The sequence below is a fragment of the Xiphias gladius genome, chromosome 4 (assembly GCF_016859285.1).
Source record: "Xiphias gladius isolate SHS-SW01 ecotype Sanya breed wild chromosome 4, ASM1685928v1, whole genome shotgun sequence".
Classification (NCBI taxonomy): domain Eukaryota; kingdom Metazoa; phylum Chordata; class Actinopteri; order Istiophoriformes; family Xiphiidae; genus Xiphias; species Xiphias gladius.
The window spans coordinates 20259642-20272947 of record NC_053403.1 but is presented as its reverse complement, the minus strand read 5'-3'; the positions used below and the strand labels follow the sequence as shown (position 1 = coordinate 20272947).

At 38.0% G+C, this 13306-nt stretch overlaps 2 protein-coding genes across 3 annotated transcripts in view; one reads left to right on the top strand and one right to left on the bottom strand.

Moving 5' to 3' along the window:
• Positions 1–5639, bottom strand: part of fzd3a (frizzled class receptor 3a) — a 24105-nt gene extending 18466 nt beyond the window's left edge. For both annotated transcript variants that reach the window (XM_040125067.1, XM_040125069.1), the window contains exons 1-2: positions 5529–5639; positions 3872–4484 (exon numbers count right to left, since the gene is read on the bottom strand). In XM_040125067.1, the coding sequence (XP_039981001.1) occupies positions 3872–4072 (201 nt within the window). In that variant the 5' untranslated portion in view covers positions 4073–4484; positions 5529–5639. The remainder of the gene's footprint in view (positions 1–3871; positions 4485–5528) is intronic.
• Positions 5640–8478: 2839 nt separating this feature from the next.
• Positions 8479–13081, top strand: fbxo16 (F-box protein 16). The gene is given in 10 exon segments (XM_040126018.1): positions 8479–8681; positions 10874–10987; positions 10989–11144; positions 11146–11583; positions 11585–11727; positions 11730–12324; positions 12326–12498; positions 12501–12737; positions 12740–12884; positions 12886–13081. Coding segments are annotated over 10 exon segments (2400 nt in total).
• The last annotated feature ends 225 nt before the right edge of the window (positions 13082–13306 follow it).

The following is a 13306-nucleotide window of genomic DNA, read 5'->3' as shown; positions in this document are numbered from 1 at the left end:
ATAACATCTCAGCAATGAGAAAATTATTCTACTGAAACCACATACACCTATCTTATCTGCACATTAAAAATTAATTTGTTTTCCTGTCTCCATCAAAAATCACATTATGAAGATTTTAAAACAGACATGGCAGAATGAGTAAACCCAGGAGATGAGAGTGAATATTTCAGAAATGACAAGAAAGGACACAGTGTGAGTATGAGCAGGCAGTCAAGACAGGAGAGGTGGGGGTGTTTGCATCTTTTTCAAATGCGAGTGCAGCTGTGGTGTGGTGCGATTTGATGTGATGCTGAATGCTCCCAGAGTTGGGCAGGGCATGTTCAGAGGTTACGTAACCCTGGATTTTCATGCCACACAGCTCCTCCCACCCTCCATCTCTCTCTCACTCACTGTACTCAGTACTGAGTACTGCAAAGGGGAGAAGGCACAGATGGTCGACAGAGCTCCACACATCAACATCAATGCTGTGCTGCTGTGTTTGGCAGGGCAGGGCACGGTCAAAGGGTAAACATAATAGAGGAAATGGGAGCCAATGGGAACATGATGCTGAGAATGCATGAACTGAGATATATATAGACCAATGGACTGATATACTTTACCAACACAGATAGGCAGATAGTTCAGCCAACACAGCATCCAATCTAATGTTTTAGTGCAGTCTGGCTGGTAATTGCTCGATAGATTGAGCTTCCAGAGAGATCAGCCTACATAAAGGATGGAATTACTTTAACGAGGTGATGCATCTGCCTCCATGATTGTGTTTAAATGCTTAACTCAACATTACAAAGAGGATAACACAGCCACAACAGTCAGATGCTGTGGCTGTTAATCTATAGATTATCTAAGAGGTAGAACAAATAAAACATGAAGTAACACTGGAAACTGAGTTTTAATCCATCAACCGAATCAAACTGAAACAAGGTTTGGTGTCTTCACTCCCAGACTACTGTAAATTGACTAACTGTTCAAAAGCCTGTTATGTAAAACAGGTTTGGTGTACAATAACTGATATGAATAGGCATTACACTTTGTGGTAAATTGCTCTGCCTTTCAACCTGCCAGACATGTGGGCAGAAACCACTGTAGGACAACACCCCTGTTAAATCAGTGAAGTTTAATAATGCATTGTTCTCATAGCCCCCTGTGACAAATATTAAAACTTAATTTTCTGCTTAATATTTTGGTAATACACTCCCAGTCCCTGGAGCTAGGAGAGCCAAATTAAAGTAGGCTAGCAACCCTCAGCACATACCCAGTTAGCTGTGGTGATAGCTATCTAGGCTACTGATGTCCATGGGGTAGGCAGTTCAGCAGACACACTTACCACTAATTCAACATGTGAGGAAGACTAAATACTTTACAATCACTTTCACAAACCCCTGTCCTGATCTGTGTAATATATACAGTATAAATAGATCAAAATGCTGTATGTGTGACTTACTATGTTTATAAATGTGTGTTTCTGCAGATGTCAATTTTACTTCCGTATAGCCACAGCAACTTGTCATGCAATAGAGAAAACGAGACTGGGTCAAAACCTAGTATATGGCTGGACCACCCTTTATCTGTTTTCTTCTCTTCTACTGTCTGTGCTCACATATACATTGATTTAATAGAGTCAAATTCCCAATAAAGCTGTTCTCATTTACGTGTTTTTCTGTTTTTGTTGTAAGACAATGATACAAGTATGCAATGGTGACTGAAATGCAGCCTTTTAAGACTACATGTTAACCAGCATCACTTCCAAGCCATTTCCGAGCTGCAGCGGATCACTGCTATAATCCTGATTTTAGAACTGCAACGTCATCTGACAAAATCCCCACACACATAAGTTAAAGACAACGACTGAGCTTTGATTTTTGCTATATTTACTTGTAAAATGATGTCTCAGAGAGAAAGTAAGAAGCTCATTCATGTCTGCGTCAGCTGCCATGCAGTCAATTGAATGAGACACATAGAAAGGTCTGCCTGCAGAGGGATAGCCCAACATCGCGCTTGCAGGGCAATACTGGTGACTCTCTTCAACGGAAAGTAGCTAAGGTTTGACCAAAAAGTTGCTATATTTGTCACTAGCTGCTTTTGTGAAGAAAAGTCCCTAAAAGGGTGTGAAAAGACGGTAAATCTCGCAACAAAGACGATATGTTGGCAACACTGCCTGTAAACGCCCCCCGGATGATGTAATAGAAACTGTTTGCGCCAATTCATTTTGAAAAAGTAATGACCAGTGGTGTAGGTTCAGCACTCACATGGCATTCAGCTAACCAGTGGTGTAACTTTATTACTCAGTCAGTCAGTCAGGAACATTCATGTTTATAGGACTGGCCCTAATGTTGCAGTCCAAAGTGAAGGGACCAGGGAAAAGTGCACAGTAAAAGTCAGACTCAGAAAGAAAGTACGAGGGAGAATGAGAGGGAAAAAACCAAAGAAATGGTCAAATTCTTTAAAAAAAAAAAAAAAAGGAAGAAATAGAAGAGAAGAAAATTATCAATTTTAAAAGGAAACTTTCAGTGTATTTCCACCTGGCATATTTAAAAATAAATGTGGCTATTGTGGCTCTATGAATGATGCCAACTTTGCAGTCACTCCCACTGTTGTAGAGAGGACATGCACAAACCAAGTCTGTATATCACTAATACTAATACTGTATATTGGGGCAAGCTATGCGAGCACCCTACGGCTTTCCAAATAAACATGATTTTTACATGAATAGGGATCTACAATTTAAAACTTTTTAGACTGACTGACATCTCTGAATAAATGTCATAATGGTGATATGAAAATTTCACAGAACGGACAGTGAAAACTTCTAAGCCTTTTACTATATATGAATCAATGATTTATTGTAGTTAAAAGTACTAGTTTGCTCATGTGCAGGCCCAATGGATTCATTTCCCCTTTGTGTTCTTAATCCATAGGTTTAACACAATTCCATCAATTTGAGAAGTAGTAGGCTAATATCAATATAAACCAGATATTTGTACTTATCAAGTATCTCTTAGTTATGTTCAATTCAAGGTTCATGATTTGGCATTTTTGCTTGAAAAATAACTGAAATCATTTATGGCTTATCAAAATAGTTGCCATTTAATTTTCTGTCTATTAACTTGACTGATTGACAAATTGTTTCAGATCTCGAACGAACCAGAAGAAAAAAAGCTCGGGAAAGGTCAGCAACAAGTAGAAAGTGGAGCTCAAACAGAGAACAAATACATGAGAAAAGGTCACAGAAGAAAAAATATACACTATTTCACATATAAACCTTATTATCCCAATTTGTTTTTCAATGTTTTGGGTGAATTATAACAACTGCAATAAAACTGGCACTTTTGAATAACATACTATAATTTTGGATGACTTGGAAGGCAATAATATGAAAATTGCTCAGAATATAAAGGCCTATATGATAGAGATTTTAAAAAATATATCACTGAAAATGTGAAAAAATGGAATTTCATAAATTACTTTGGTCAGGTAGAAGCCAGGCATTTATGGACTATGAAAAACAGCCCTGTATAGGCCATTATCCATTTTTCTCGATTTTAAATCAAAATTTTAGTTTTTTTGTATATTAGTATATTAAATGCTGCAAAGTTTCAGCTGAATAGGTGTAGTTGATCACAAAGCTGCTAATGCACCTAAAACAATTTCATATGCCCATGTTTCAGTGAGTCCCATTATGGTCTAATGATGTTTCAAATGGTTTTTCCACCCTAACAGGGATAACACAGATTGCTGTTCCTTAAAAAAAAAAAATCTTGATTATCAGCACAAAATATCAGCAAATATCTTTACTACCCCTCAAAATCTGACACATAAACTGATGCATGAACTAAGCTTTTTACATCTTTCACATGTCAGCAGTGTACTGTACCTCCATGGCAAGAGCGGCAGTTTGCTGGTCGTAGTTGTTCAGTATGTTGGGCATGAATGTGGAGTTGTAGGGCAGCCCCTGACACATGCGCAGGGTGATGGGCTCACAGGTGAACAGACTGTGGCTCCCCACTCCCGCATCCATGGGGATGGCAACGCACACCGTCACCATGGACACTGACAGTACCCACAGGAGATCCATGACTGGTCTGTAGAAGGAGGAGAGAAGAAAGACCTAGGTGACGACTTGTTAGGATGAGGGGTTGAGCCCTGTTAGCATCTGGCTCATTCACCAGGAAGGAGAAATCTAAAGGCTTAAGGACTATCTGGTAGTCTCTTCCTTCTCTTCAGATCACAGAGAAACAGTCTGGGTTGGGCAGCACAATCCAACACGGCCATGGTTGAAGCTGACTGCATCCATCTCTGCGGTGATTCTGGTGGGAGTGTGTCACCAGACCTCCATCACCTGAGAGATGCTTTGGTTCTTTAAGATGCTGCACTGTGACCAAGCGGCTTACACTCCTCCCCCTCAGGGACTGCGATGATGTTTTTGAGAAATAGTGATGACAACCACAGATGGAGATAATGTTCAGTCTGATCATTCAGTCTGCAATCTGAAAAATAAACCACAAAATTTCTAATATATACACATTTGTTCAAATCCTATAAGCTCAACATTAGCAGGTTAAGCTATATCTATAGTATAATTTTTAAAAAGGCAAACCAGAAGATACCTTTGTTTTAAACGAAAATTAGACTTATTACAGATGGAATCAGAAAAGCACACAAAAGACTGTTTCAAGAGGGTTGGTAATTGCTTTTCAGGTCACTAACTGTGCTGGTGGGTTATGTAGATGAACTTTAACAGCAGAATGAATTCAAAGCAATATATCATAGTCAGAGCTGAAAAATACAGCCAAAACAATCACGTACAGTGAGAGATCCAAATCATTACAATATTTAAACATATATTTAAAGTTTTTTGTTATCATCTCCGGTGTTCATGTAATTGTAGTAGTGTAATTTGTAGATTACGGTTCAGAAACAGTTTAGCCAGTTTTTAATTTAGGCATTTTTCATAACAGAAACTGCGACATTTACATACCTGTGCACACCCATAACAACCCAATACCTTTCCATTCAATAACACATAAATATATAATACTTTCTTTTAAACGTGTGTCTTCTTAACACAAATGCAAAAAAAGCCCAGTTGTATGTTTAAGGTGGCTTATACTTAATGCGATATTAGTGCGTCTGTTAGTCTACCCGTGCGTCACTATCAACGGCTCCTCCTATAGCTCCTAGCTGAGCATTCATAAATGAATTGCTCCTCATAAATGAGAATGTATCTAACTAACGTTACTACGGGGCTCGACACAGTCGAGTTGTTTGTCTCTGCCCACTGTAACTGACTCACAGCAGACAGACTGTTGAATTAAACCGAAAAAATAGCAAGCAACGGAGCGTAGACAAAAGATGACGGTTACTTCATCCCAACTGATAGTAACCGTGGCATATGTAACATAGCCTGCTCTGTACCGATGTTACAGCTCACCGAACCGAGCCAGGCGGCAACGGAGGTGGTTGATTGTGAAAAACACTCAGGTTATACTGTAAAATGTAAGCTTAACTGGTTAAATTAACTGCAACTTTACCTGACTATTGTGCCGAAAATTCACGTGTAGCAACGGGGTCTCCGCCAGTCCTCTAGTTGGTAACAATGAGTGAATATCCCTCTACAAGCACCCTCCTCTCCTCCTCTCCTCTTCTCCTCTACTCCTCGCCTGTCCCCCTCCTCCTCCTCCTCCTCCCTTCTCCATCCCCTCTGCCGAACGTCAAGCCCGCGAGATTTCAAGAATGGCTGCCAATCAAAACCGTCAAATTAAAAGCCTCTTTAACAAACTGAAACGCCTGACTCCGGGAATCAAAGAATATCAAATTTTATCCATAAAAACATTAAGGTAACAAACGAAACAAGATCCAGCACAAAAAACATTACTGTCAGTAAACATGTGGGGAGGTAGTGAATCAGATTCAATTTTTGCTATATTCCCACCCTTCTCACAGAAATTGGGTTGCTAAAGTGTCAGGGTTTACTTATATTTATTTATTTTACAACCAACAATTTTAATGCTGTAACTACATTAAAAAAATAGTGGAATATAACAAAGTAGATTCACTATTGCACTTAAGTACAATTTTAAGGTACTTCTACTTTCTTTATGCTACTTTATAAATCTACTCCACTAAACTCCAGAGGTAAATATTGTACTATCTTTATTACTCTATCTTTATTACTCACTTATAGTTACTAGTTTTTTTATGGATCAACATTATTACATAAAAACATGGGATGAGCTTGCAGTGCATTACATAGATTAAACTACCTATCATTTTAACATGTTGTTAAAACTCACTCTGTATAAACCAGCTACAACAGCAAAATGATACTTATGCACGGATGCATTAGTATTAACAATCTCATGATGTAATCTACAGTAATATATCTTTCACTGGGGCCATTTTTCTACAAAAGCAATACATTTACTTTGGTACATTTTGCAGATACTTGTATCGGATTATTTTTGTAATGTTGCATAGGGTACTTTTATCCAGAATACTTCCAATCATAAGTATGAAATATAGTAGCTGAAAACCGATTCGAATGACAACTGTGTGAAATGTTATATGATATGTGATGATACAGAGCAAAAACACAAATTATATGCTATCTGAAAACCATTTTTGCCATGGCAGATTCTACAATATTACTTGGAAGGCCGAATCGCCAGGTTTCCGGCTGTGATCTGTCTCTGTATGTTTAACTTGTCGCAGCTCTCCTCTTTCTTCACAGCAGGTTTTCTCTTTATTGCGCGCGAACCCCCATTCGAGCACGAGCAGGCTTTCTGCTTTTGAATGGAAATCTTCTCTGACTGCTGGGATGGAATGTTTTAGCTGGGCGTCTCCAAAATTTGCCAAGATGTTTTGTTTATGGGCCTTCAGCAGCGGTTTTAGTGTAATTGTTACAACAGGCGCATTATTGCATAGAAAGACCGGGAGTCAATGTTTACTTACCCACGCCTATTTATATTGGACCTACAATACTACTGCGACAACTACAGCTACTGCTACTAATGTCACCACTACTAATAATAATAATGATAATAATAATATGTTTAAATAAAGGCATGTTACATATACTTGATGTTTTAAAATACATATTTTAACACTGACAAGACTGTATTTGTGCATGTAGATGACATTTATTTCAACTGGGCATTTAAGAATGACCTCTGATATTAGTTATCAACAATGCATAGGGAAATTATTTATTTCCAGTGACCAAAATATATTCTGTCATCTACATAGAAGTATACAAGCTGTGAAACTTTTTTTTTTTCCAAAGTAGATAGTCTTCATAGAAATTGCAGTGTCAGGCCTTCTGCACTACATTTGACATCATTACAGCCACTGAGGCCTGCACCCTCCACCACGGTTTGCTTTGCAGCACCCCCTCTGTGTTATAGGCTTAATGGCCAGCTGATATAAAGAGAGTATACTCCCTGTTACTATGGAAACAAATAAACTGTGCACTGGGAAGTGGGAGAAAGAAGAGCTAGGTGTATGGAAACAAAGGCCATCAGGAGTATGCACATAAACAGAAAGTGTGTTTAGGAGTTGGATTTATTGCTTTCTGTCAGCCAAGGAGAACTGATGGTGAGTTAAATACCAGAGGAGTGTGTTTTACAGTGCTGTGGAGCAGTGTCCTGTTCACACATATAACGCTGCAGTTTTAAGTATGTTTGTGTCGGGTTGTATTTTTGCCACTTTGGAATTCATATGTGATTTTTCCTAATTCTTATTTTTTCACAAGATACAAAATTAAAGATGGAGATGCTTTGTTTATTAAGTAACAGAAGAGAGAAACCTAATTTATACAAAAACACCTGACAGGGTGCCAACATTATCATCTGGCATTATATATAAGACTTTATCCATTTTAAGTGTGATAAAAGGTGGTATGTTATGTAACTTTATATTTTAGGAGGTTAAACATAAGCATTAAAGTGCTCAGGCAGATGCTGTAAAGTGCCATAGCTTTATTGTAAACAGTGGTGGAAAATGTTACAAACATGCTGCACTCCTCTGAACCACCCTCTCGCAAACAGCAAGGTAAGATCAACTCATCTCTATAGGAACATTTTATAAAATAAATATTATGTAATTTGCAAGCCATACACATCTTATACACACTCAGCTGGTGCATCAGTTTCTCCCCCACCCCATTCGAGCAGGGCATCTGGAAGAGATACTACATCCAGACTGTGCAGCTCCTGCCCAGTCTGGACTTACCCCGCTGCAGGTCAGGAGATCAGATCCACAGTAAGCTCAATGGTAGAACATTATTTGGTTCTCCTTATTATATTCTCAAATAAACAACATTATGGCTCAGGATAACAATAATGCAGAACAAATTGATGTTACAGGGTAACTACATTAAAAAGCAGTGATAGGTGTTTTATACATAGTTTTTTGCCCACCTCCAGGCTGCCTCCTCCCAGCAGCAATTTGTGATTCCAGATGTAACAACGATCAGCAGTAGACATGAAGATCTGTTCGAATCGGCCCTCCTCACGAAGGAGCATCCAATTTCCCAGCCACTTTGGAAGCAGTCTCAGGATGAGATTAATAAAAGAGAGGCAGCTGACTGCATTGCCTCCATGGAGAGATTCTGACAGATATCCCAAAGACACACTACGCTTTAACTACCTGGACAACCTGGACCCTATCCAACAAGTCCTGAAACTGTAAGACTTTAGGCAGCAGGCATAAACTTACCACTTACTAAACTCTACCCACTTATTGACCTGACGAAGCACATTATGTTGATATGGTATATTTTGGGGATTACATCAGGATCCAGTTCTTGAGAATTAAAATGTTTGAAATTGAAATTTATATTGATCACTAAGGAGCTACAGAAACAATTTGGTATAAAAGAAAAAAAAGCAATCGCCTCTAACAAAACAGCACAGTAGAAAATAACATAACATAGCACAGCATTTTTCTACAGACTGCAAAGGTGTGGACTGAAGCTATAATTTATTGTACCTACCATTTTTTAAATACATCAACTATTAGATGTCAAAAAGTAATATCAGACAAAGTTTAAACTAAACCTACTATACTGCCAACATGCCATTACGATCATATATTTTTTAATTTACCTCCGCCAAGGAGGTTATGTTTTCACAAACGTCTGTTTGTTGGTTTGTTTGTTTGTTGGCAGGACTAGGGAAGAACCCATTAAATTTTGCTGGATCCGGTTTAAGGGGTGGGTGCAGGAATTTTTTATCACTTTCCATAACAGTGCAACATAGGGCCTTTTTCACCTTGGCAGAAGTATACACTCATATACACTCGTATACACTATCTACTCAGTACCAGTCTAGTTGTTCATCAAATTATTTTATAACATTGTTCAAATTTACATTTACTACATACTCTCAGTTCCTGTTCCATGAATTCAAGATATACTAAATCTATAAATTTTAGTGCCCTTAATTTACAAAACAGTGGGTTTTTTGGTTCATAATGAGTAGTTTTTTGTTCCTAAGGCTCTTTTCATTTAGTTGAAAATACACAAGGAAATGTTTCAGTGAGGTTTTCTGCTCCACCCTTTCTATGGAAATCAATCAATTGGACATAAGATCAAGTGATGAATATGAAGATGATGATTAAAGATCCCCTCCAGTCATGTTATAAGATATATAATATACTCCTTCTCCCTCAATGCAAAATCCACAATGTATGAATATGCAACTATTTTTCAATTCCAGAGTTTAACTGCTGTAGAAAAAAGCTGTCTTCTGAAAGGTTTGCTCTCACTGTATGTGACCTGGAGCCTTCAATTTTCCATATCACACTTGTATAAGCTACATACTGGTGCCATAATTCCACAGTAGTTGTGAAATCACAAAGTCCTGCTCATACTGTATGTACAGGTGTGACACTCAGATTTAAGTAGACAAACTGTCCCTCTTCTGATGAATATGGAAAACAGCTTTCTGGTGTCAATCAGTCCATCGTTCTGTACAGTGAAGTTCAAACATCCATGGAAAGTAAAAATAAGCAAAACATATTTTTGAGTGGAGAAGGACTTTAAAATTCTTTGTAAAACTTCAAGAATTCAATTTGAGCATTATCCATGAATGAAATATATTGTATTCCCAATTATGCTTAGGTGAATACCTAAGTATAATTGGGAATACAATATATTGCATCAATTCTGCATCAGAATTGATGCAGAGCTAAAAATCCAATCTACAGCTGATATATGAGTTTCAGTTAAATAATGAAAGATGTTGAACAAAGTTTTCAATGTGTGGCAGTAATCTTTAAGGTCATATGTCTACACATGGATTGCTAAAATGTAACTCTTTCTTAAAAGAATGTTCACATCGGCTAAAACCTCAAAGAAATACATGTTGCAATAACTATATAGCACAAACAACTGTTACCTACGTATGTGCATTTATAGTGGTAAAATAGAGACAAATTTAAGGTGCTGCTTATAAAAGTAGTCAAACAAATGTATCAAAAACTTGGTATCACTACAACAGCCACATTTTGACTCTTTAGGAGGTCCCCAAGTTTAAATTTTGTTTTCTGCAAGAAATGAAGATATAATTGATTGAAATAATACTACTGATATGTCATATCCTTTTTCAAAGGAATGCAGGTCCATGTTTCACCTTGATGTCATGCCTGATCACTGACTCAGTCGTTTCTCTACAGGCAAATGAAAAGGACAGCTACCACCTGCAGCAGTAACACATCGAATTGAGGCGACAGGAGCAAGAAAAAACTGTCTGAAGCAAATTACAAACTCTGCAAAGCCAAATCTCTTGTATGCCACACTCCATTCATCATCACCGCCATAACCCCACTGTGTAATAAAAATTAAGACCACCACTGCAGAAGTACAACAAAATAGGAGAATTAAATGTGGACTCTTAAATATTAGATTGCTCCAATCCAAAGCCGTATTAGTAAATTATCTAATATCACAGCATTATATTGATATATTTAGTCTCACTGAAATCTGGTTGTCATGATGAATATGTTAACCTAAATTAAGCCACTCCCCCCAGTAATATTAATACTCACATTCCTCGAGGCACCAGCCAAGGAGGTGGAGTTGCAGCCATTTTCAACTCAAGCCTAATAATCAACCCTAAACCTAAACTCAATTATAACTAATTCGATGGTTCTAAGTCTTACACATCCATCATGGACAACTTTAAAGCCTGTTCTATTTGTCATAATGTACCGCGCTCCAAGCCTATACTCGGAATTTCTATCTGAATTCTCTGAGTTTTTATCAAGTTTAGACCTTAGTACAGATAAAGTTATTATAGTAGGGGATTTCAATATTCACATGGATGTTGATAATGATAGCCTTAGAACTGCAATTCTCTCATTGTTAGAGTCAATTGGCTTTGCTCAGAGTTCAAATAAACCCACTCACTGTTTTAACCACACCCTGGACCTCGTTCTGACTTATGGCATGGAAATTGAACATTTAATAGTCTTTCCACAGAATCTTCTTTTATCAGACCACTATTTATTTACTTTTGAATTCCTGTTACTGGACTACACACTATTAGGCAGAAATGTCTTTTCTAGATGTCTATCTGATAATGCTGTAGCTAAAGGAACTGATTCCATCAGCACTTAATTCACCGCCATGTTACAATATAACCGAGGACTCCTATGCTAACTTTAGTCCCTCCCAAATTGACCATCTTATTGATAGTGCTGCAGGCTCAATGAGAATGACACTCGACTCTATTGCCCTCTAAAAAAGAAGATAATAAAACAAAGCAGGTTAGCTCCATGGTTTAACTCCCAAACTTGTATATTAAAGCAAGCAACGCAAAAACTTGAAAGGATATGGCATTCTACTAAACTGGAAGAATCCTGCTTAGCCTGGCATGATAGTCTTAAAAGATATAGGAAGGCCCTCTGTAATGCCAGAGCAGCCTATTACTCATCTCTAATAGAGGAAAATAAAAACAACCCTCGGTTTCTTTTCAGCACTGTAGCAAGGCTGACAGAGCGTCATAGCTCTATTGATCCATGTATTCCTATAGCTCGCAGTAGTGACGATTTCATGAGCTTTTTTAATGATAAAATTCTAACTATTAGAGACAAAATTCACCACCTCCTGCCCTCAAACGGCACAGACTTATCTTCAAACACAGGCACCTTAGAAACAGCTGTGCAACCTGATGTATACTTAGACAGTTTCTCTCCCATTGACCTTCGCCATCTAACTTCAATAATGTCTTCATCTAAACCATTAACTTGTCTCTTAGTCCCCATCCCATGTAGGCTACTTAAGGAAGTTTTACCCTTACGTAGCACCTTGTTGCTAGATATAATCAACGTCTTTATTAACAGGCTATGTACTGCAGTCCTTTAAAACAGCTCTAATTAAACCTCTTCTTAAAAAGCCAACTCTTGATCAATATGTTTTTATCCAACTATAGACCCGTATATATAACCTTCCCTTTCTATCTAATATCCTTGAGAAATCTGTCGCTGACCAGTTGTGTGACTTTTAGTCAGTTTGTTTGAGGATTTCCAATCAGGATTTAGAGTGCATCATAGCACAGAGACGGCACCGGTGAAAGTTACAAATGACCTTCTTACTGCATCGGACAAAGGACTTGTCTCTGTACTTGTCTTGTTAGACCTTAGTGCTGCATTTGATACCATTGACCATCATATCCTATTACAGAGACTGAAGCATTTAATTGGGATTAAAGGAACCGTTCTAAGCTGGTTTAGGTCCTATTTACAGATCGATTTCAGTTTGTGCATGTTAACGATAAATCCTCCATATACTCAAAAGTTGGTCACGGAGTTCGACAAGGTTCTGTGCATGGACCAGTTCTATTCAACTTATATATGCTTCCTTTAGGCAATATTATTGGGAAACAGTCCAAACGTCCACTGTTATGCTGATGATACCCAATTGTATTTCACAGTGAAGCCTGGTGAATCCAATCAGTTAGCTAAACTTCAAGCATACCTTAAGGACATAAAGAGATGGATGACCAGTGACTTTCTGCTGTTAAACCCAGACAAAACTGAAGTTATTCTGCTTGGCCCCGAACACCTCAGAAAGACTCACACATAAAACAAACTTCAAGGACTGCCTTTTTTCACCTACATAACATTGCAAAAATCAGGCTGTTCCAACAAATCTTTAAATACTATCCAGCTGATCCAGAATGTGCCAGCGTGGGTACTGACAGGAACTAGGAAAAGAGATCATATTACTCCTTAGCTTCTCTGCATTGGCTCCCTGTAAAATTCAGAATAGAATTTAAAATCCTCCTCCTCACCTACAAAGCCTTTAATG